Here is a 25,554-nt window from a genome sequence, read left to right on the forward strand (position 1 = left end):
CCCTTTCATATTAGTAGTCTTGGTGAGGAAGGCCTCACATTTTGTGAGAAGCCGAGTGGCAGCGTCCCTTACCTGAGGAGTAAGGGCCCAATGCATCAATTGTGTATAATGGTATCTTTCTGTAGTCTCTAGTTCATAGTCCCGCATACAGTGAATGAAAGTGAGAGGATCAAAATTATGGAACACATGTGTTAGAGAGCTAAGCAGCCTCCCTTTCTCCAGGCATCAAAAGGTTCCTCATGCTGGGCCGGGGGGAATGCTGGATTAAAGTGGATCGGAGTAAATGGGGACGGGAATAAGGTCCACCTATCGTCACCCGAGATCGAATCCCATACTTTAAGAGTGGTGCGTGTGAGGGTGCTATTGTATGTGTTCTGAGGTCTGTCCCTTCGAGGGCGCCACACCGGATCCCAAATGGTTCGCCCCGTCACGCTGCGACCCACATGTAACCAATGTTTCTTGGATTCCTGTTGGGACCATTCAACCAGAACTCTCAGCTGCGCCGCTTTGTAGTATAAGAGGATGTCTGGGAGGCCTACTCCCCCATCAGTGCGGGAGCGGCGCAGCAGAGAGTAAGAGAAGCGAGCTTGACCTCCCTGCCAAATAAAGCATAGAATCATGGCCTTCACTTTCCGAAATAAATCATTCTCCAGTTCAATGGGTAAGGCCTGAAATAAGTAGAGAAGCTTGGGCAGGAGAGTCATTTTCACGGCGTGTATGCGGCCCAACCATGACAGGAAAAGAGGTTTCCATTTAGTAAGTTCTGTTTGAATGCGCGCAAGGATGGGAGGGAAGTTGGCAGCATATAGCCCCTCAATTCTCGGCGTCAGTTGAACCCCCAGATATTGGATGGATGAGGTAGCCCATGATAGCGGGGTAAGAGATTGGAACCTGAGGACCTCCGTAGGTGAGAGGGTAAGATTAAGTATATACGATTTGCCTAGATTTATTTTAAACCCTGACACTAGTTCGAAACGCTCGAGTTCCGACTGTAAGTGCGGGAGAGACGTCGCAGGCTCAGACAGAGACAAAAGAACATCGTCCGCGAACAGAGCTATTTTATGGGATTCTCCTGTGAATGGTATTCCCTGGATGTCAGGGTTATTCCTGATCGCTAAGGCTAAGGGTTCAATGCTGAGCGCAAAAAGTAGAGGTGAAAGGGGACACCCCTGACGCGTGCCACTTGAGTGGAGAAAGGTAGATGATTGTATCCCGTTAATCACCACTCTAGAGCGGGGGAGACTGTAATTAGCTCTTATCATATTGAGAAATTTAGGCGCAAAATTGAATGCCGTAAGTGTGCGAAATAGGAAAACCCAGTCCACCCTATCGAAGGCCTTCTCGGCGTCCAAGCCCACTAAGACCGCAGGGATTTGGCGTCTATTGGTCTTTTCTATCAGGTGTATGATTCTACGGGTATTATCGTGCGTTTGGCGTCCTTTGATAAAACCCGACTGACTGGTCTGGGTGAATGAGGGCGGGCATGAGGTCATTTAGGCGTTTGACAATAATTAAAGAATACAGTTTAGCATCAAGATTCAATAAGGCAATCGGGCTATAGGAGGCGCAGCGCTGGGGGTCTTTCCCCGGTTTGGGAATCACTGAAATCACAGCTTCAGACATGGTGCCGAAAGTTGCACCTTCTTCCGTCATTTTGTTAAAAAGACGTACAAGCTAGGGGGAAATATCGGGGGCAAATGTCTTATAAAAAAGACCCGTATAGCCGTCCGGACCTGGAGCTTTGTGAGGTTTCAGGCTTTTAATGGCCATGGTGACATTGTCTATGGTAATAGGAGCGGTGAGCCGGTCATTCCATGCATCAGACACCTGGGGCAGAGGCAATGACTGGAGGTATTCCTGTTGAGCCTCCGCGTCTAAGGATTCCCCAGAATATAGGTTCCCATAAAAAGTCCCAAAGATCTCAGCTTTGTCCCCGTCCCTATGTGTAATTTCCCCCACAGGACCCAAAATGCCGCCTATGTATTCTTCTCCCGTTTGTCTTTCAATTGTCTGGCAAGATGTTTACCAATTTTATTGCCCTGGGAGTATGATAGGTGCCATAGCTTAAGAAGTGTGAATTCTGCACTGTTGTTATAAATGGCCCTGAGTTTACCTCGGAGGGCCGTGAGACTGCGTAGTGTTTGCCTTGTGGGGTTAGCTTTATGGGTACGTTTAAGAGCAGTCAGTTCGGTCTCCAATAGCTCTCTCTCGCGAGCGCACTGCTTATTCAGTGCCGCATTGAGGGCAATACCCTCCGCCCGAATACCAGCCTTCAATGTATCCCAGGCGATAAACTCTGAGGTATCTTCTGGCCTGTTAGTATTGAAGAATTCAGTAATGGCGTTTCTTATTTTGGAACAGGATTCCTTGTCACGGATAAGCGACGGTGGGAAGTACCAACTGGGAGTGGTCGGGGCATTCCCTAGCCAATTAAGACAAACCGAGAACAAGCTATGATCGGATACTGAGAGGGGGAAGATCTTGGCGTCCTGTAATGCACCCTGCAGAGACTGACTGATAAAGATGTAATCCAACCGGGAGTATGTACGATGGACATGGTAGTCTCGTGATTGTGGGAAAAGAGTGCGCCAGGTATCTAGGAGGCCCGGATCATGTATGCGTTGTTGTGTCTCCCCGGAAAAGGAGCCCATGTCCGACCGCTGTGCGTATGTACTGTCCAGGTCTTTTTGCCATATCAAATGAAAATCGCCCATGAGAACTAGCGGGCCTTCTGCAAAGTCTGTCAATATCCCCAAAAATGCGTGTAGAAAAACCGTCTGACCAGTGTTGGGGGCATATATCGCCGCAAAAGTGCAAACTTTCCCTCTTAGGCGACATTTGATCATGACCCAGCGCCCATCTCTATCACTCTGAACTCCCAGAGGTTGGAATTGTGTAGAAGAGGGAAACATAATAGCCACCCCCCGATGTTTCTTGTGGGCCGAGGACCTATAAATTAGTGTAAAGTGTTTGTGTCTGAGATGTGAGTCTTCGGCTCTCGCTAAGTGCGTCTCTTGTAGAGCCACGATGTCGAGGTGGTGATCAATAATATATTTCCATACATTGTGGAGTTTTTGGGGGGAGTTGAGACCTTTAACATTCGAGGTTCCAATAATAATCGGCATCACATCACATGGAAAAAACTACATCTCTCCCCAAGCCCAGATGGTCCCATCGCGCCTCCACACCTAATCTGCCCCTCTGTGGTAGTGTAAGATCAGAGCCCGCTGACAGTGCCTTCCCAGAATTTCAAAGATCCCCAGAAGCATTTTTAAAAGGCCGCCACCACCACCCACCCCAACCACCCCCAGAAACCCCTAGAAAAATAAGAACAAATAAAAACAAGTAAACAATTTGAACATGACTTTTGGTCCCTCTATGGGGTCGAGATGACCCCCCTGAGACCATGGGGGACAACAGGTCCGAGGACCCTATCCACGCCCGCCTCGGTGGGAAGTTTGACCAGAGGCGTATTTGTGCGGTTCTCAGAGAAGAAACAGATACAAAAAGCGCCAGACTTAATGTTAGCACATGCCTTGAGAAACTCATTAAGAAGGCATTCACATTGGTAAATATAACAATTATCAACATTGTGGATCACAGTTTGTATCCGAAAGCTAGAAAATCCTCGATTGATTAGCCCACTGTGCTATAATCAAAAGGAAACAACATCAGTCTTACTTGTAAGGTCTACAGCGTCCATGAACCCTCTTTCTTGATAGTGAGTACCCGTAGTCTCAGAGACAGGGGCCGCAGCGGGGCACAGGGAAGGGACATTCCTAGCTCTCCCGGCAGATGCTGGCCCCTGTTGTGTATCATCAGAGGTTTCTAGAGACCTCAGCCATTACTGCGGGTAGGCAGAAGGCTGCGATGTGCAGCCAATGGAGCTTCCAGAAGACGTTCAGTGCCTCCCCCTGCGCGACCAGGCTGAAGATGATGAAGCTCCTCGGGTAGATTCTCCAGCTTTGTCTTGGGCGGTGGCATCCTCTCCAGAGGGAATGCCTAGCAGATCCAAGCCTGCCTGGAGGTCGGTGATATGGCGTCGTTTATTCTGGAATTCAAAACTGAGCCCAAAGGGATAGGTCCATCTGTACCTGATCTTGTCGTCTCGCAACTTAGTGGTAACGGGTCTGAGCAATTGTCTCCGAGCCAAAGTCGATGGCGCGACTTCCTGGTAGATGGTGCAGGAATGATCTTGGAGTGTGAGGAACTCCCTAGCCCTGGCCGCCTGAAGAACAGCCTCCTTGACCTTATAGGAGTGGAATTTTGCCAGGACATCGCGCGGCCGTTTCTTCTCTCCCTGTTGTAGAGACCCCACTCGATGGACTCTGTCCAATTTTATTTTTAGCGTCTGTGGAGACAAAATCTCTGAGAAGAGACCTACCACAAAGGCCTCCAGATCAGGCCCTTCAGCGCCCTCCTCCAGGTCTCTGATGCGTATGTTCTCCCTCCGAGCCCTGTTCTCGAGATCTTCTGCCTCGAGTTGCGACTGGTGAAGTTGCTCCTTAAATGAGCGGACATCGTCCCGGAGTCCGGTAGAGTGTTGCTCTTGTTCCTGGTGGTGTGCTTTGAGGTCAAGGACTCTAGTGCCTACTGAGTCCACATCCTGTTGTAAGGAGGACAGACGGTCCGTCAAGTCTGTTCGCAGTTGGTCAATGGAAGATTTGATGTCTTGGCCAATGTCCTTGCATAATTCGGATTTGAAGTCTTTAAACATGGTTAAAAGATCCGCTTTCTTAAGAGCCATAGCTGCAGAGCCTGCGTCTCCCCGTAGCGTAGATCGTTTATCTGCGGTCGAGAAGAAATCTGAGACCTTGTTTGCAGTCTTGGCCGTTGTCTTCTTAGGCGGCACAGAGCGAAAACTTCAAAGTCGCGCTGGCGTATGTAGAACTTAGCGCACAAGTTTCCGACTGGGAAGCATCTGTAGGTGGTGCCTAAAGGGTTAACCTCCTTGCCACGAGGTCTCGCACCTTGAAGCCTGCGGGGGGGGCCCTCTCAGGAAGTCCTCGGGTCCTCGGGTATACAAGGGTGGCACCATCGCTGTGTGAGAGCGTGAGGATCAAGTGCGCACTTGTGCCCTTCGTGGAGCCTTGTTGTTTTGCTCCTATGAACAGCCGCTGCAGTGGGAGCAGTAAGATGCTAGGCTGTGAGGAGCAGGGTTACTAGGAAAGAGGTCTGCAGGTAATAAGCGCTGGAAGAAGTGGAAGCCTGGCGATACCGGGCAGCGGTGTGTAACAGGCCCCAACCCCTCAGGCCATATCCAGATATGCACCCCAATGCCCAACGAAATGGAGGCTCTGGGCGCAGTGCTCAGGGGGTCCCTCTTATGTGGAGCTAGCAGGCGATTCCGGGCAGCAAGCTGTGAGCGCGATAGTCCGCCGCCATGAAGTGGAGCGCGGCCGCCATTTTGAAGTCAGGCACACGTGGGGAGATGAAATTCGGCCGATTTAGCCAAGTGTATGGGTTACCGCTGTTGCCCCCAGGCCATCCAGTACTTGCCGTGCATTCCGCTATCTAATCGAGGGGTCTTACATCCTCACCGTCGACGTGTGATCGGAAGAGGCTCCTGTCGCCGCAAAGGTCGCGTCTTCCACTGTCCAGACAGCGAAGTCAAACGCAGCGGTTCCCGAGGCGATCAGCATGCGCCGACAATTTCCGATGATGCCTCACATCCTTACACGCCTGCAGCCTTCGTTTGTGGTGGGTGTAAGTTGCCACAACCGCTTCTATCCCCACCGAGACAGCACGTGAACCGGTAGCCGAGACGGGTTACGTCCGGTCGGCCATCTTGCCCGGCCAGGCCCCCCCCCCATTTTTTCTTTTTATTGTGTTTTCTTTTCAGGAATCAGATAACTTTTATTTACACCATGAAATACTTTAAGCATTACGCAATTTTCATCTGTCCTGGTCAGAATTTACACAGAAATGTTTTTCTGTGTTTGCAACCTAACAGACGGGCATATAACCACCTTCACCCAAGTCCTAAGAGGAGAACGCATCCCCTAGTGCAATTACCCATAAACTTAGTCAGTTTTAGAGATTCAAGGGTGTGCATGGGAAGAATATTGAGTCTAAAGTGACTTCACTAGGGTCCCTTTAGTTTCGTAAAGTGCTGACAGTCCCTGTTTTCACAGACCATTTGTTTCACTGCTTACATTGGCCCATGTTTTCCCTCTATCTTGACATCATGAGGTACGCCTGGTTCCTTTACTCACTTGCAGTATCCCGTATCGCGACCATCAGTCCCAAGGAACATGAGGTAAATTTGTTTTGATGTGAGCGTTATGCCAACTTTTTCAGAGACCTCTCACACCACCATCCCCCCATATGCACTACAGGTCCCAGATTGTGTGTAGAAATGTGCTGTTGTCTTCCTTACATCTCAGGCTCTATTGGAGATAGAGAGGCCCATCTTGTACAACCTGTACACATTGAAATAGTCTTTATGCAGGATTTTCCGCTGTATAAGATGCATGCCTGCTCTGATCTCCCTGTGAGTGCATAAATGCTGTCTTCTAGTCTACATCCTCCATAGGGCCCATGTCTGTCTCCCAGGTGTTCCTGATGTGTTGTAGATGGCCAGGTGCATTATTTATTAGGAACTTATGTATGGCAGCCTAGACAGTCCCCTCTCTGTATATAAGCAGTGGCAGGAGGTAATGTCGTGCATATACATTCTTTTTAGACATATTGATAAGATCATGCCTTGTGGTGTGCCCCCAGTCATTAAGGACAAGGAGTTGGAAGATCTAATAATGTAATTGTGTATTAGGGAGTGTAATACCTCATGTGTTAAAAGTGTGATGTAGTGTAGTCAGTGGTATCTGTGGGGGATCCACCATCCCAAAGCAGTGATCGCATCTCTGTCCCCGGCCTGTGAAAGAAAGTGCCTAGTGCTATCATCTTGAAGATGGTGGTACAGCCAGGAATGATATTTGTAGCTTATTCTATCTCTTCACCTCCATTCTGATGCCAGATAGCATAATCTCAAATAACGTGTTAAGAATGTGTCTTTTTCAAATCACTTCTATCTCCAAGAAGCCGAAGTAGTCTGTGATCATTTGTACGCCTTGTATTTGAAGTGATGCATCATCACACCCGCTTAACCTCAGCACCGTGGACCTATCCCAATTGAGCCGAAGTATCCATCAACATTGTGAAAGATAACAATAAGTTCCAGGACTGTTTTCAGCGCCACTGCTATAAGTAGAGGGATGTCATCTGCATACAGTAAGATGTGTCCTCCCTGTAATCTTCTTTTCTAAACCACTTAACTAGTGTCGCGGATCTAATCCTGCAAGCCAGGGGTTCAATTGCCAATGCAAATAAGACTGTGGAGAGTGGGCAGTCCTAATGTATGCCTCTCTCTTACCACAGCTGTAGTGGTCCTTTATAGGAGATCCACCCAGGCTCTGAACATCCAGGGCAAATTCAAATTCAAGAGGGTTATCTCCAGGCACTTGAGTCGAATGCCTTTTTGGCATGTTTTCATAGTCTCCAGCCAAATTAAGCCTTAAGCATTAAACCAGACTTGTATCTCAAGTCGAAATTAATGTAACCTGTTACACTGTGAAGCTTTTACAAAGCTTCCACTTTGTTTCCTTTAAAACTCCTATGCCTTCCCGGGCACACATGGAGCCTGCTCCATGAAACTGATTTCTTCCCTCCTGGAGAGATGTGTCTCAGGAAAGAGAACAATGTGAGGATTGCAGGCCGGGGGGGGAGGCGTTACCTTTCTTCTATAGGAAGCCACTTAGGTGTTGGCCCCAAAAGGCAGGCTTCAAAGGGGAAGCTGTCTTTGAATGGCAGTTATGTCCCACTAGGGAGGAGGGCTGCCCCATTGTTTAGGCAGACAGGCTGGCACTTGGAGCAGAGAGGGGAAACCAGTTGCCAAACCAGTTTCCCCAGAGTTGTGCACCCCTGAGGCAGCCACACCCCAGGGGTGAGCTAGGGCAGTATGAAAACCGAGAAAGGGGCCTTGCCATCTTGGTAGTGGGCAGAATGGTGCATCCTGGGATAGCCAGAAGCCACACTCCACAGGAAGTGGTCACCAGGTGGGAGGGCAACGAGTAGCCCATTGGCTGCCAACCGCGTCCTGCCCTGAGCGCTTTTTCGGAGCATAATAGGGGCACACCCGGCTGTCAGATCTCGACAGACTTGGAAGTAGGACCAAAGAAGGACTGCCCTGCTGCACCAAGGGACCAGCAAAGAGAGGCTGTACCATTGAAGACTGCATCTGCTGCACCTGATGCTAGCAAAGAGAGGAACTGTGTCTGCTGTGATCTGCTCAAGGAGAAGCTGTCTCCAGAGCCCAGTCAAGCCAAGAGACTCCAAGGGCTAGTTGACTGGGTTCCTTTTAGGCAGCACAAGGACAGCTGAAGAAGCCTGCTGGGGCAAGTTCGTAGCCCAAAGTCTTCAAGCCGATAGCGCTACTGCCATGCACAACCAAGGACCAAGACCCGGCTATAGAATTGCACCCGAGTTCTCTGAACCCATGAGTGCCGTTTGAGAGTTGCTGGGTTCCTCAGAAGGTGAGTTATTGATTCAGGAAGGGTTGGCATGTGACAGTGAGAACGGGCAACTGGACTTCGGGCAGATCGGAAGGGACATTGTAGGACGTCAACCCTCCAACCAGGACCCCCTTACCATCTTCGTGGACTGAGGAATCTGTGCAGGAAGACCCCTTCCGAGGCCGCACACCAGCTTTTGCACCTTGTTCTCAATGCTCTATTGTCAACATAGAGGTAAGTCTTAGTACTTTGTTTGATACTCAAATACTTTTCTATGAGTTCTAGTGGCGTTCATTTACAGTCTTATGCAAGAGCATTTTCCTTTTCAAGTGTCTTCTCCACATTGTATTTATTATTACTAAAGGATAAATCAAAAAGCATCAGATGAATGTAACAATTCTCTGCCAAGTACAACTGAAGTTTACCAATCAATCAATCAATCAATCAAAGACATTTATAGAGCGCACTACATACCTGTAGGGTCTCAAGGCGCTGGGGGTGGGGGGGGGGCCGCTACTGCTCGAACAGCCAGGTCTTCAGCTTCTTCCTGAAGGAGAGGTGGTCTTGGGTCAGGCGCAGGTGGGTCGGGAGGGAGTTCCAGGTCTTGGCGGCCAGGTAGGAGAAGGACCTTCCTCCTGTAGTCGCTCTTCGGATGCGGGGGACGGCGGCGAGGGCGTGGTTGGCTGATCGGAGGTGGCGTTTGGGAGCGTAGAAGTTGATTCGGCTGTTGAGGTAGCTCGGGCCTTGGTCGTGTAGTGCTTTGTGTGCGTGGGTGAGGAGGCGGAAGGTGATTCTTTTGTTGACGGGGAGCCAGTGTAGGTCTCTCAGATGTCCGGAGATGTGGCTGGTTCGTGGGATGTCGAGGATGAGTCTGGCTGAGGCGTTCTGGATCCGCTGGAGTCTCTTCTGGAGCTTGGCGGTGGTACCGGCGTAGAGGGCGTTGCCGTAGTCCAGTCGACTGGTGACGAGGGCCTGGGTGACGGTCTTCCTGGTCTCGGTGGGGATCCACCAGAAGATCTTCCGTAGCATGCGTAGGATGTTGAAGCACGCCGAGGAGACGTTGTTGACTTGCCTGGTCATGGAGAGGGAGGAGTCCAGGATGAAGCCCAGGTTGCGTGCATGGTCTGTCGGTTTGGGTGCGGTGCCCAGGGCGGGAGGCCACCAGGAGTCGTCCCAGGCGGAGGGTGAAGAGCCCAGGATGAGGACCTCCGTCTTGTCTGAGTTCAGTTTCAGGCGGCTGGTCGTCATCCACTCGGCTACCTCTTTCATCCCTTCGTGCAGGTTGGCTCTGGCGGCGGCGGGGTCGTTGGTCAGGGAGAGGATCAGCTGGGTGTCGTCGGCGTAGGAGATTATGCTGAGGTTGTGTTGGCGTGCGATGGCCGCGAGGGGGCTCATGTAGACGTTGAAGAGAGTAGGGCTCAGCGAGGATCCTTGAGGGACGCCGCAGATGACTTCGGTGGCCTCTGACTTGTACGGAGGTAGGCGGACTCTCTGTGTTCTTCCGTCGAGGAAGGAGATGATCCATTCCAGCGCCTTGTCCTGGATTCCGATGTTGCTGAGGCGCTGTACTAGGGTGCGGTGGCAGACAGTGTCGAATGCCGCGGAGAGGTCTAGGAGGATGAGGGCCGCTGTTTCTCCGTTGTCCATCAGGGCTCGGATGTCATCGGTGGCGGCGATGAGGGCGGTCTCGGTGCTGTGGTTGGCTCGGAAGCCAGACTGTGAGGGGTCGAGGGATCCATTCGTCTCGAGGAAGGCGGCCATCTGCTTGTTGACGGTCTTTTCGATGACTTTGGCTGGAAACGGGAGGAGCGAGATGGGGCGGTAATTCTTGAGTTCGGTGGGGTCCGCTGTGGGTTTCTTGAGTAGAGCGCTGAGTTCGGCGTGCTTCCAGCTCTCAGGGAAGGTGGCGGTGTCGAGGGATGTGTTGATGATGTCTCGTAGGTGGGGTGCGATGACAGCGTCGGCCTTGTTGAAGACGTGGTGAGGGCAGGGGTCGGTCGGCGATCCGGAGTGGATGGAGTTCATCGTGCGGATGGTGTCTTCGGTGCTGATCGGGGTCCAGGCGTGGAGGGTGGTGGTGGGGGGTGGTTGTTCGGTCGTGGTGTGCGTTGGTTGGTTGTTGAAGCTGTTGTGTATGTCCGCGATCTTGTTGTGGAAGTATGAGGCGAGGGAGTTGCAGAGGTCTTGCGATGGGGTGATGTCGTTGTTTCCTGCGCTGGGGTTGGATAGCTCTTTCACGATGTTGAAGAGTTCCTTGCAGTTGTGTGCGTTGTTGTCCAGCCGGTCCTTGAATGCAGTTTTCTTGGCGGCGCGGATCAGCTGGTGGTGCTTCCGGGTGGCCAGCTTGAAGGTGGTCTTGTTGTCCGGTGTAGGTTCCCTTCTCCAGACTTTCTCGAGGGCTCGGCAGTTCTTCTTGGAGCTCCTGAGTTCGTCGGTGAACCATGGGGCTTTCTTGCTGCCGGGTCTGCTGGGCGGGGTCCTCAGCGGGGCGAGCTCGTCCGCGCAGTTGCTGATCCACTTCGTGAGGTTGTCGGCGGCCTGGTTGGGGTTCGCTGAGCTGGCAGGAGGGTGCTGGCTCAAGGAGGTGGCGAGCTGGTCTGCTGTGATCTTGTTCCAGCTTCTGCGGGCAGCCTGTTGTTGGTGGTGGTGGGTCGTCGTTCTTTTGAAGGTGAAGTGGACGCAGCTGTGGTCCGTCCATTGAAGCTCTGTGGCGTGGCTGAAGTCGATGTCTGTGCTGGATGAGAAGACTGCGTCGAGTGTGTGTCCGGCGAGGTGGGTGGGGGTGGACACCAGTTGCTTGAGTCCAAGGTTGGCGAGGTTGTCGAGCAGGGTGCTGGTGTTGCGGTCGTTGTTGTTCTCCAGGTGGAAGTTGAGGTCCCCCAAGAGGATGTAGTCAGCGGAGGGGAGGGCATGCGGGCTGACTAAGTCGGCGATGTCCTCGCTGAATTGTGTGCGTGGTCCCGGGGGTCGGTAGATCAGGGTGCCTCTGAGGGTGGTGTTCGGGTCGGTGTGGATCTGGAAATGCAGGTGTTCGGCGGTGGTCAGGGTGTTGTCGGTGCTGGTCGTGAGACGGATGGTGTTCCTGTGGACGATGGCGATGCCTCCTCCCATCTGGTTGGCGGTGCGATCCCTCCGGGTGATCTTGTAGCCCTCTGGGATGGCGATGGCGATGTCGGGAGCTGAAGAGGCGTTCATCCAGGTCTCCGTGAGCTGTGGTGTCGAGGAGGTTCCAGAGTTCGATGGCGTGTCTGTGGACGGAGCGGGTGTTGAGCAGGATGCACTTGAGGTGGTTGCTGCTGGTGTTCGGCTTGGCGGGTGCTGGTGTGGGGCAGGTCCAGATGCAGGTGAACTTGCAGGCGAGGCAGCTGAAGGGTCCGTGGGTGCGTCGTGGTGTGGCTTGGTGGCATCCTGGGAGTCGGCCGGTGTTGAGTGCGATGAGGGTGGCGGCGGAGTACGTCAGGCGGGTCGGTCGGGGTCTTCGTGGGCCAGGGGTCCTGGCGCTGGTCCCGATCCGGTCGCGGACGGGCGCAGACGGGCTTACCTTTGGCGCGCCTTCGGCGCACAATCGGCGCGCCCGCTGCACATGACCGCTGCGCGTTCGCACGGTCGCCATATAAGGCGAAGTGCGCGGGTGGGCGGAGCAGCTGGGAGGCGGGAGCGGGGAGGGAACAGAAGGAAAAAAGGGGCGGGGTCTGCGGTGGAGGCGGGAAGCGGGGAGCGGGGAGGGCGTCAACAGGCGGGAAAAAAGACAGTCGATACGGCGGAACAGCAACAATGATCACAAAAAACACAAAAAAACAGGTCAACAGGCAATACGGCGGACAAACAATTATAAGCACAGAAGAGCACTAGAACGAGTCTGCACAGTGCCCCGGGGGCACAGGGAGAGGAGCGCTGAGCACGGACCACGCCGCTCGAAGGAGGGGGCGTGGTCACGAGCCGGCAGTCGGGCAGCGAGGCACAAGGAAGGAAGGGGGCACACGCAGCAGCTGGTGGCCGTGCGGCGCGGGGGTGTCCCAAAACTAGGGCACACTCACCTGCGTCGCACGGTCGCCATATAAGGCCAAGTGCGCGGGTGGGCGGAGCAGCTGGGAGGCGGGAGCGGGGAGGGAACAGAAGGAAAAAAGGGGCGGGGTCTGCGGTGGAGGCGGGAAGCGGGGAGCGGGGAGGGCGTCAACAGGCGGGAAAAAAGACAGTCGATACGGCGGAACAGCAACAATGATCACAAAAAACACAAAAAAACAGGTCAACAGGCAATACGGCGGACAAACAATTATAAGCACAGAAGAGCACTAGAACGAGTCTGCACAGTGCCCCGGGGGCACAGGGAGAGGAGCGCTGAGCACGGACCACGCCGCTCGAAGGAGGGGGCGTGGTCACGAGCCGGCAGTCGGGCAGCGAGGCACAAGGAAGGAAGGGGGCACACGCAGCAGCTGGTGGCCGTGCGGCGCGGGGGTGTCCCAAAACCGTTATTCTGACTTTGATGGAGCCATCTCCATCCCTCAGGTGGGGGAGACAAGGTGAAGCACAACTCCTATTCCCTGTCATCTTGCAGATGGGGTGACCCAGCCACCAGGGAAAGGCTTATGCCCCCCTCCCACTGGAGGGTGGCCTAATAGGGGGTGCACCCATCTCAGGGAAGGGACCCAATGGTCCCAACATTTTACCTGCCTGTAACGCCCCTAAATCTAGTATTTAGGTGCACGCTGAACCTTGCTTCCTCAGACAAGAAACCAGAAGAAAAGAAGAAGGACTGAACAGCCGAGCCGAAGCTAACAAGAGGAGGACGCCCACTGACTTGGCCCCAGCCCTACCGGTCTGTCCCCACCTCAAACCTGCTCCAGCAAAATCCCTGTGTGTCCTGCAGCCAGCAACCTCGAGAAACCCAGAGGACCTGCCTGCCTTCCATTCCAAAGATTCTGTCTCCCATGAACACCGGATTTGTTCAAACAACAGACTCCAGCTCTGCAAGGAGCCGCGGGTCTGCACCCGATGCCCACGGGCCAAGTTTGAGTGGCCCAACACAAAGAGGAGGTCTCCCCGTCGATACTGACCCGAGAACCGGTGATCCGGACCTGCCTCAAGCCTCCAGTGGACGCCTGTAGCCTCAAACCGAAAGGTCCCCCCAACCGCGACCAGGCGCTGGTAAGAAGATCTGACCCTAAAAGGCACCCCTGCACCCGACGCCCCATGGACTAACGACCCCCCAAGATCCCAACTTACCTATCCAAGTGGTGGTCGCACCCAGAAGACCTTCGTCCCGAGCCTGCAATGCTTTTGCACACCGGAGACTCCATATTGAAAGCTACAGGGCTCCCGACGCCAAAACAGCACTCTGCATCCTGCCGCCCCAGTGCCGCTGAGGGTGCATCTTTTGTTCTGGCCTAAACCCCCATTTGCCCTGAGCTTAAGTCCAGGAACTTGCTCCCACAACCCAGTGGCCTGCTTGTCAGCAACCGCCAACCATAGGCGCCCTATACCCCATTGGATAACATTGGGCCTCAGCATTCTGCACCCTGCCACCCTAGTGCCCCAGTGGGCATAACAAGAATGTATCCTTGACCCTGGGGGACCCCTGAGTCTAACCCCAGAATACCAACTCCCACAACAAAGTACTTACCTGCTAACCGATAACACTATTTTCCTCCATAGGATAACATTGACTATTTTTCTATGAAAAGTTTCAAAGCTTGGAGTCGGAAAACCTAAGTAATCCTGGTAAAATTGTACTAAATAACAAAAACACTTTTATTCACCTGTTTACAGGAAATGTCCCAGTGTAGTATCCAGGTATACTGCACTGTGTAAGAAAAGTAATCTGTAAAGTAATCTGCTGGTCATTTAACTAACAATCCTATACAAAGTATATGTACTGTATTCTGAAAAGAATTGCATTATCAGTAACATTACTCTAATCAAACCAAAGTACATTTACAATTGCAATCTAAACTGTTACAACTGCATTACTATTGAAAAGTATTTATTGCTTACCTGTGCCAGGCTTGCTTGGTTCTAGAAAATAACATAACTAAAAGAATATTTTTATACAAAAACAATTGGGCTGAAATTCAGTCTTTGAGTGTGTGAATTAATTTGCTGACAGAGTGTGTACAGCAAATGCTTAACACTGTCCTCTGATAAAGCCTTACTGCTCGACCACACTACCACAAATAGAGAGTGAGGTGCTATCTACTTTACCTCTGCCTACCTTTTGGGTTCCACTGGACTCTGTGCACCCTCTGTGCACACTCTATGCACACTATACATCACTTTGGTTTAGTATATACATCGCCAGCTTCCTACACTCCTCCCTCCCCCCCGCCCCGGCTGCAAGATGTGTAGGGGTGTGGTTTACAGAGGAAGGAGGTGTGAAAAAAATATTGTTGGCTGGCACATATGGACAGGAAGATTTTAAATATGTTTTTACAGTAGACCAAAAACCTTCCTTCTGTATGCTGTACCTGATGAAGCTGGCTGATCCGGTGGCTCAGTGGACTAATGCATTCACTGTGTGGCCACAGGTTCTTGTGGATCGATTCATCGATTCATCCTTCACCTGGTGATTAAAATGCAGACCATTGGGTTGTATAATAAACATCTGTTGATCACCACCAAGGTATCCATGCTTGAACATGTGCTGTACAAGTACCTGTTATGTAATGTTTGTCAAATCTGTGAGTGACTTACAAAATACTTAAAAGAACTCCCTTTCCTCAAGACATACATACCCCTTTAGAGATTGCCACACAAACTGAGGCTAAAATACTGTAATGCTAAAATTTTCGAAAGTTTGCCTGTAAGTGGGCGACCTGTATGGGAATGCCAGGTTCCAGACGTTCAAGAAAGCTCAAACCCAATTTGGTGTCCGGACAGGTCAATCCTTCTTATACGCTGGACAGAAAAAAAGTGGTGCAGCTGATATAGAGCTTTCCAAATCACCCACAATAATCCATTCTATTAAAAGAAATCATAGCTTTTGTAGTGGTAAATGGGCTGTAAGCCACACAGTATAGCTGATCATACACTTAGTTCATGCTTAGTAATAAATGGCTGCAAATTAGTCCAATTTATTTCTGATTTGCATAGGGTAGGACTTAAATCTCTCCCAACTGTCTTAAAAATATATCCAGATACATCCAGCAATGTACCATTGATGCAATGGAGAGAGTGCGGATTTTTTTCATGTGGTATTGTATTTTCTATACTAAAGGGATGGTGGGCAAGTTAGTAAATGTTGACCTGAAAAATAGGTTGTTTAGCTTAGGTCCTCTACCAGAAGGGCGAAGAAGGGGGTAATTGTACACAAAGGAACCACGATAAGCCGCCTCCTAGCTGAAAGATTTATAGTGATCCACTGGCTCCAAACTGTTAAAGAATGAGAAATTTGAGGATGACTTGTGGAAGCTTGCTTTACTGTTCATTCTCATAATGTGGCAGACCGAAGTTTTATGTACTAATTGATGTAGAGATTCTACTATGTGGATCACACAACCCAATCTGGTGGTTTGCTAATTTAATGATGTGTAACAGTGCGGATTATTACCTTAATCTCTGCCTACATCTTAAATGCGAATGCTGATATTTTTTGTGACAGACTATATATGTTGCCTGTTGTACATTAAAATACAATAACCATAAATAAAACAAGCATTTGCAATGCAATAGGTCTTCCATTTATGTGAGTTTGAGCTATTGACATTGTAAATGACAATGCCTTTTATTTCTGTTTTTGTTTTTTAAACAAAAGCATAAAAGGCATTGTCATTTACAATGCTAATAGCTTAAACACACGTACATGTGAGACCTATTGCATTGTAAATGCTTGTTTTGAGGTATTGTGAACATTCTGTATTTTTCTCTTCAAGGTCCTTTTACTTTGATGCGAAACGTGTGTTAATAAAATCGGGCAATGTACACCTATGATTCCATGAAATGCACATTCTTAACCATACTGTGTAGTTCTTTTTACATGCAAAATAGCCCGACTGTCACAGTCAACAACATTCACAGCCCATCACATTTTAACTACGTGTTAGCATGATGAAAGACTAGATTTGCTGTTCACAAAAAAAAAAGAAAGCTTTATGGAGGTCCAATGTGTAGTGTAAGGTGCAGCCTCATTCAGAAATGAAACTGCACCTAAATCCATACAAACCAATACTTCTAACAAACTGTCTTCCTTTGAAAGAGATGGTAAGCATGTTGCATCCAGGAAAGGAACAAGAACTTAACCTTTTGCACACCTCAAGACTGGTCTTGTGAATCTGTGTCTCAATCCTAAAAGCAGCTTGTAAATCCAGGGTCAGGCCCCCAATGCATAGTGTGTGACCTCAACCCTCACCAATGAAGAGCTTACTGTCCAAGCAACACCATTTACTTTCAACCCTCATTTTTTAAACTAACCATCATTCCATTGTCCAATCCCTACAAAATGTTAATCTCTTCCGCAGGGCATACATGGGAGGAAGGCGGAGTTCACAATTATGGAACCAAGAACCAATCCTAACAAAGTCACCCATGTTCACCTCTGGCTGAGCTCTCCGAGCAGCAAGTGTGAGCCGGCGCGAGGTCAAACAGAGAGGGCCACAGCCAGCTCCGTACAGCACCTTCCAAACACAACAGAGTGCCGAGGTTGCTGAAAGGAATACGCACCCAAAACACACATTATTATTTTCAAATACCAGTGTGGGAGGTGAGTGGTCGCTAAGCCCTTACCCAGCAGTCTCTGGTCGGCTCAGACCTCGGGTTGCTGCTATCTCCTCTCTGTGCTCCGGCGGAGTTCATTTAGATCCTTGTTTTTGCGTCCTACGCCCTAGGCTGGAGGCGGGTACCAAAACGCTGGCGGGTGTTATTTTAACGAAGCTTACCGCTCCGTATGGGACATATTATACAAAAGCAAATTTCCGTGATACTTTAACAAAGCTTTGTTAAAAAAACAAAGAGCAAAAAAAACACAACAATACCAAGTTCCAAAATAACATCATAGCTATTATAACTATTGAAGCTACCGCTATGTTAAACGACTAGACACAAATGGTAAAAAAAAGTGCTTACCCAGGAATTCAAAGTCACAGTCTATCGCCGCAAGTAAAAGATCCAGTCCGGGTGGGCGGTGCCAAAAGGAGACAGGGCGGTAACAAGGAGGGACTAATAAGCCTCCTTTACAATGGAAAGACAGCGTTTTGCATGCACGACAACGCAAACCAGTTGAAAGAAGACGCGGGGCTTAATCACCACTTCTGAAATGTCCTCGATTACATGAAGCCTCGCAGAGCGAGCAGCGCATGCACGCTGCAACGCTAGGCGAGACCTAAAAAACGGCCCTTGGGAAAGTCTTTGCATTCATTGGTTGTTCAGCAGGGTGCAAGGGGGTTGGAAAGTAAACCACTTTTTGCTTTGTTTTAATGCTCATCTCAGGGCAGGCTCCTGTTCCTAAACAAACTATAGATAGATAGACCCTAGGGAACACTGTGAGAAGGAATGTGACTCCTACACCATCATTGGGTAACAATTGTATTGCTTATGTTCATCAGTATGTCGAGTATACTTTATTATCCAGAATCTAAAATGAGCTTGCAGGTAATATGACCTATGCTTTAGGACTAGCATCCACAACACACACAAGGATGTCATTCCACAAAGGAAACTTCCTTAGCTGAATAATGGTTTTCTTCCATGGAGATATCAGTCATTGATGACTGAGCCACCCTGCCTCCCCTTCATGGCAGTTGTCTATAAGCGCTTCAGTAGAGAACTAAGGATTGCCCTGAGTTCACAAAATTTTGGGGGCTGCAGGGCTGTATGTCCTAGGCTGTTCCAAGCTCTGTCCATGTAAATGATCTGCATATGTAACCTTCATTATGCTTTTTAAGTATTCAGGATCCTGCTGGAATTATTCTTGTGTGGTTATTAATGAAAAGGATTTCTATGACGGTCCTCAAGTCTTTCTCTTTCAGTATTATTTCCTCCTGCTCAGACGTCTTTCCAGCAGATAAACGATCTAATATAGTTCCTGGGTAAGACTAAAGCTTTCAATGTGCATTTTTGACATCATTCCTTTTGTTTATATCTTTACTTTTATTCAGTTTGTAAGGCATAAAACAATGCAGCCAGGAATGACTGCAGCACAACATCAAAGCAATTTGGAAAGGAGGAAAAAATTATCAATCTTTTTTCATCTAAGGAACTATATATTACCTTATGCACAGTACGCAGTCCTGTTGTTCAATACATGAATACTAATTAAACAGAGTCACATAACACAAGCACATTGTATAAAATCATTTTTAGTAATCTTCTTTTTCATTTCAAAATTAATTACATTGAATCTTCATCTTCAATGTCTTTTTAAACAACTGAATGTCAATACGAATCGGTACACATCATCAAACTATATTCTTACATTCCTAAAACCTTTACAACAATTGAAAAAATGGTCGCCTCTTGAATAGAGGAGATCCACTAATGAGGTAGTCAAATATTTGCACACGAGGTCCTAATCCCTACATCATTGGTCAAAAATGTGCATTTACTAATCAAACATAATCCAATCTGTTCTGACTCCTCTTGTAAAAGACTGTCGACGCGTGCACGTTTCGGCCTCGTACTCCTTCTTGGCCTCCTCAGGACAAGGGTAAGGAAACATAAACGAATCAACTCGGAGAACCTTACAAACAGGGCTCTGTTCTCAAAAGGTCTCAAAGTATCCTGGACGCTCACTTCATTAATAGTTTTCACCACATTACTGGTGCGTCACTCCACTTCGTTAAGACAGGTTTGACGAAAGTTATTTTCCCATTCAATTCGTCAATTATCTTCAGCCAAATGTACTCACCCAGTTTATCGCCAAATTAACATGCTGTATCTGGTCATCCAAAACGCGGGAACTTGATTCTCCGTTCGCAACAAACGCTCGCACAGTCGGTACCAATAAAAGGAATGACTGCAGCAGCAGTGCCTACACTATGATATATGCCACCTTTTCCCTAACCACCATCTACAGATAAAACGTAAAAACCGAAATTGTAGTCTTCAAAGAGAATCCATGCTTCCAGATATGATGTGAGGACCATGTCCTTCTTTCAGTTGAGCCTAGCCCCTATGAAATAGGAGATAACTGTGTGCCATACCTTGGTGCCTATGTGGGCATGATTTCCCAGAGAGATGAGTAAACCGAGAGCAAGCTGGAGGGCTTAAAGGGGACAATGAGGAAGAAAAGGGGGGCACCAAGAGGTCAGTGAAGGAGAGAAGAGGGCCTCTGTTCTATGGGCTTCATGTGACAATGGATGGAAGGAAGGAGTAGAGATGCTGCTTGTAGAGAAACATGGATATAGTTTGGTGGTGATGAGAGGAAATTGAGCTGTATAATGTGAAGGTAATGTTAACATGAGTGTGGGAAGCTGCCTCTTTATGTGATATATCAACATTATATATATATCATGCAGAGAGTACAGGGGGTCTCTTATAAGCATTTTCACACACAGAGAAATGGGGTGGAAAAAAATGTATGTTGCTAGTCAAGAAAGGTGAGTAGACAAGACACATATGTTGTCAAAACTGCCCTCACCCACAATAATTTGTGGCATGCTTCATCATAGGGCTGCTACAACACCTCTGTGCTAGCCAACAACAGAGGTGGACCAATAGGGTGGGGAAGACAAGAGAAACATAAAGAAAAAATACTGAATCAGAGAAAAGGTGCAAAAATAACAATGTTAAAACTAACATAGGGATATCCTATCTTCCCTTTATTAGTGGACTCCCTGGTTAGGTTAAGAGGGTTCTAATCACCCCGTGGATGGTGGTATGCTGGTCTATAATGAGCCCACTACCCCTCCATTCACAAATACACATAATAGTTAATAATTGAGACACACAACTTAATAAGGAGATCCACACTAATTTATAAAAATAGCGTGTATCTTTATATATATTTAGGCGCCAGAAGCAATTAATTCAGTTAAGAATATTTTTCAAAAGAAATACTTTTGTATTTAAAAAATCGACGCTTAGAGCAATTTTCAGAAGCTGCAACTTTATCTTACGGGAGGAAAAGCAAATGCGGCATTCAGGTACAGTACACCAACTTACGGGACCAGTCTCCAGGAGTTAAGGTGAGTGGTGGGCAAGGTCCAAGGTAGCAGCAGCAGAACACCACCAGTGGCACTTGGGCAGCCGGGTGCAGGGGTGACCCTACCAGAGCCGTCAATCAACAGTCGTGTTTCAAGTCAATCTTAGCTGTGATCTGATGCTCGTTACATTATGCCGTTGGAGGAGGATGCTGTCATGCCACTCTGCAGTATCTTCATTCAACTTACCAAAAAAGAAGCCAGAGTTTTGTTCCCCATCATACACTGATTCCTATTAGATGACACCAGTGCACCAATGGTCTTTCAGGCACCAATAGTCTCTTTAAGGATGCTCAGACTGGAGACTACCGGAGAAATGTCTGCCATGTTTGGCATTTAGTCATGATCCTTTAAACATAATTTGCAAACGTTGCTTTCCTAAGCCTTTCCCTTTTTATACCATATGACTGCTAAAGTTTCAACTCTTTTCATAAGTGTCCATGTTTTAGAAATGTTTTAAGCAGTTGCAAGGCATCAGTTCAAGTTTTTGCAAACACCATCTGGGTAATCTGGGTAATATAGCTGGTGTCCAGTGGTCCGTCTGTCCTATCTAGTGCACTGAATGGGTCTTATATTTTGAATTTAGTTGTTGGCATCATTCAATAAATTTGAAGTGCGTGGATGTTGTGAGATTATTCCTTAAATGATGCATATCTGACTATGGAACATAACTAAGCTGGAGGCCTGCTGTTTACATAAAATGGTTCCCTAATCAATGTTAGTTGTCCAGACATTATTTAAAATCTCTTATATTGGGGTTAAACTACATACACATTCTTTCAACTGTAATATTTTTTTTTTTATCAAACTTTATTGAGGACCATGACATAATAACATTGTAAAGAATTAGCACAGAAAGGTCTTTTTTTCGGTTTTTTGTTGTCCACCTCTTTAAGGCAGCCGTAAAGGATACAGTATATGAGTTCGTACTACAGAGGTACACATAGGGCATTGAAAGAATACTGCAAGTACTTTCGGAGAAATGCAACATAATCAAAAGTGAGACATCTGTGATATAATTACATCCAAATCGCAAAACGTAAGTGTCCTATTTGATTAAAATAAACAACCCCAGCAACTATCCCCCCTCCCTAACCCTCCCACCCTGAGCTCCTGGTCTGTTTATGGTTTTACCATAGGTACCTTATAAGGGGAGTCTAGCCGGGTGTATCCTAGGGGACTATGTTTTCCTGAAATGTCAGAATGGGGGGGGGGGAAAGGAAGGGGGAATTGGGGTCCGGGAGCCTCCAGGCAGGTGGCCATTAAGCAGTGTAACCGGCTATGGTGTTGGGGCACTCAAAGGTGGCAGGAGGTCAAGAAGTTCGAAATTATGTAGCATGATATCCCAATCCATTGAAATGGGTTGTTTCTGTAGCCCGTTCTGTTCTTCCCTACGAAGGGCTACGCTCTCCGCTTTCCCCCATTGTATCATATCATCGTGCCAGCTGGATAGCGTTGGACATCTAGGAGATTTCCATCTCATTGTAAGGGCCCTAGCCGTCAGGATGAGGGCCAAGTCCACAAATCTCAGCTGTACCTTCTGTGTGCTCGTGCGTTTACGGAGGCCCATGAGGCAGTCCAGAACATTATCAGAGACAGGAATATGTGTGACCTCACTCAGGGATCCGCGGACGCCATTCCAATAATCCTGGAGACGGGGGCATGACCACAACATGTGAAGGAAGTCTGCCTCATCTCCCCCTCATCGAGGGCAGCTATGGTGTGCGTCAGGAAACATACGGTGGATCCTTTTAGGGGTTAGGTATGACCTATGAAGAATCATTGTTTGTATGAATTTCAGTTTGGCGTTACGAGACACTCTTTTAGGGTGTTGGAGCATGCATTTCCAAGCTTTATCCGAGACCATTTCGTTCTAAGGGATGTGAGTGTTATTGCCGCATGTGTCCGTATACCCGTATATAACCATCTGACTAGGTGTCCCCCATTCCCCATGTAATAAAGGAGGTGGACCAGGGTATGTTGTAAGGGTTCAACGCGCTGCGGGGCCCATGTGTCCCTGATGTAATGAGAGACCGTGGCATGTAAGAGGTATAAATGTGTGGGTGCTCCTGTAGACTGTATAAAAGAGTCATAATCAAGCAGAGATCCTTCACTGAAACAAGCACCCACATCCTCCACACCATTCTCCACCCAATCACGGATCCTTGTACCCAACAAGGGGATGTCCGGCGAGTATGGAGCCGCTGTAGCAGTATAGGACAATGCCTTCTTCCAGCAACTCAGCGCTGTCCGCAGGAGGGGTGGGCTATCCACAGGGATCTTAGCCCTGGGCAGGAGCAGGGAGTGTAGTGCACCCCGGTCCAGGTCCTTAGGCAAGTAGTCAATTTCCTGTAGATTCCTACAGGCAGTCCAATAAGGCAGCCATTGGAGCTGGCTGGCGTAATAATAGGCTCTGAAATCAGGGACCCCTAGACCTCCACATCGAGGTTCTAGCTGAAGTTTCTGTAGACTCATTCTCCTACGGCCAGTCCCCCAAATGAGCTCCACTAATAAGGTGTTCAGAGTGTTAAAAATCGACTGCGGGACCACTATGGGAAGATTCACAAAATAATACAGTAGGCGCGGGAGCATTACCATCTTTGAGATGGCGATACGCCCCATGACCGATAGGGGCAGCGATGTCCAAAAGGCCACACTGTTTCGGAGGGCTGCTATGGCCTTCACTAGGTTGCCATCGAGTTGGTCACTCTGTGTACGATAGACCTGAATGCCTAAATATTTAAAGGTAGTAGGAGCTACAGGCAAGTCATATGCGCCAAATCGTATAACATCAGGGTAAGGTGGTCCCTGGAAGAAGTAGGCCAAAGATTTGCAGGGATTTATAGCTAGGCCCGAAACCCGTTCAAACTGGACAAATATAGCTGGGAGGGGGGAATTGTCAGCCGTCAGATCGCGTAAATATATAATGATGTCGTCCGCATAAATTGAGACGAGGTGAGTCGCGCCATCAATGGGAATCCCGATCCGGTCTGCTGACCGCCGGAGCGCCATCGCCAGAGGTTCTAATGCAAGTACACATAGTAGGGGAGACAACAGGCACCCTTGTCTGGTGCCCCTATATATTTTATACTGTCTCGAGATATGTCTGCCTGTACGGGCCCGTGCGGTGGGGGAAGTGTATAATAGGCGCACCCATTTGAGGTAAGTGTCTGGGAACCCAAATCGTTGGAGAGTCGCGAACATTCTTTCAACTGTAATATAACGTTAATATATACAATTAAAATGTAGCGTACGTAATTAAATGTAGCAAATCCATATCAATTCTCAGAAAATACTCTATTGTTCTGATTTGGGAAGTGATATTGCTCCTTGGCAGATCATCAGGCTTATTGTCTTTGTCATCACACCTTAGTTCCTCTCATGAATTTGATAGCTCAGTGCATCTTACTCTTTGGCTTGAACAAGCTGGAGTTTCCCAATTCTTCCTATACCACCTGAATGCAGAAACCTGGTCGCTTTATAAGTTTAACACTCGGCTGTCTTAACTAACAATTGGAGACTATTGGAAACTAACAAAACATGTAATTGGAGTCTCAGTATAGTGTGAAAGAGGTGGCTTGGGAAGCGCTGAGATGGTCTGATTGTTGATCTTATTCCATTGTGTGCTTGAAAGCGCTAACCTTTTTGCTACTTTGCAGACGATGAAAACTATGAGGTGAGCAGTGATGAGGAGGATCTTCCTTTTAAGTGCTTCATTTGCAGAGAGTCCTTCAAGAACCCAGTTATCACAAAGTGAGTAGCTTTGGTCTCAAGGCTAGAGGTAATCCGTGTTTTCGGCCACAGGAAATGTCCTAACATTGTGCGCACTGATTCACATTCGGTAAAGATTACTGTAAGGATTTAATCTCCTTGTGAGATACTTTGCTGCTTGTGACATTAGATAGGAAACAGATGAGGTGATGTAAAATTAAGGAGGTTGTCCATGCAACCAATGGGAGGAGGTTTAAGATATTGTACCCTTATGGGTTTTTTTTAAAGCTGGACAAAGGAGCAAGACTGGCTCATAAACATTAGGTCTCTGCAGAGAATGACAGTGCTCAAGATATTCGCCCTAACCCCTAATGTGGACTCTGTTGTACTAAGCCACTCCCACTCTGAATAATGGAGGTTTGTGACACAAGTTGGGATTTGGTATATTTCTCAGATAGGATGTCATCCCAGGCCCATCCTTACATTATACCAATGTTTCAGTGTTATTTTATGTTTAGTATGAAATATCTGTACCACATGACAATTATATTGTTTGTTACTTCAGTAACCTTTTTACTACCATCACAGATATCCCATTTTCAAGCAGCTTAGACTTGAACACAATTCCATACTTGGAGTATAAAGTCTCTAAATGTATTCCCGATTTTTAAGCTAAACGTACATTGCTTTTACATAAATCTAAATATATTTGCCTGCCATGGATTTACTCACTGACTTTGATAATGTTGATATACTGGCTTTATAATGGCTCCTTTATTAGTTGAATTAGGGAGCATAGGCCTAATTTGAGGCGTTAGGCCTGCGGCTCCTACCATACTCTGCATATTCAGAACTTTATGTAGCACATTACCGTCAAATAAAACCTGCTGGAGTTTCTAAAAACAAAGGTGGTTGATCACAAGTAACAATCAGTGCCGCCTTTGTCAAATAAGCTTTCACTAATGGTGTGAATGTGTATGTTCCATATTTGATGTTGGATCTACACAAACCAGTGAATGCCACTAGCTCCCTGAAAAATGCATATCTGGTAAAATTCATGGGTGTTTCTAATTTCTCACCTGCATACTTGTATGATGTTACCCTTTCAATTGCTATGTTGAAAACATTCCAATCAAGTGAAGCCTTATTCCTTCTGAACTGCATGACCTTAGTTTTGGTTCTATTTATGGTAAGTTCATTTATTA

The 25,554-nt window shown here is 48.1% G+C and overlaps 1 protein-coding gene across 1 annotated transcript in view; it reads left to right on the forward strand.

Annotated features, from left to right (window-relative positions):
• The window catches only part of LOC146871932 (uncharacterized), a 202,266-nt gene extending 177,871 nt beyond the window's left edge, over positions 1-24,395 (forward strand). The window contains exon 11 of the mRNA XM_085649699.1: positions 24,298-24,395. Coding sequence (XP_085505825.1) covers positions 24,298-24,395 — 98 coding nt within the window. The remainder of the gene's footprint in view (positions 1-24,297) is intronic.
• The last annotated feature ends 1,159 nt before the right edge of the window (positions 24,396-25,554 follow it).

The sequence above is a fragment of the Triturus cristatus genome, chromosome 1_1 (assembly GCF_964204655.1).
Source record: "Triturus cristatus chromosome 1_1, aTriCri1.1, whole genome shotgun sequence".
Taxonomy (NCBI): domain Eukaryota; kingdom Metazoa; phylum Chordata; class Amphibia; order Caudata; family Salamandridae; genus Triturus; species Triturus cristatus.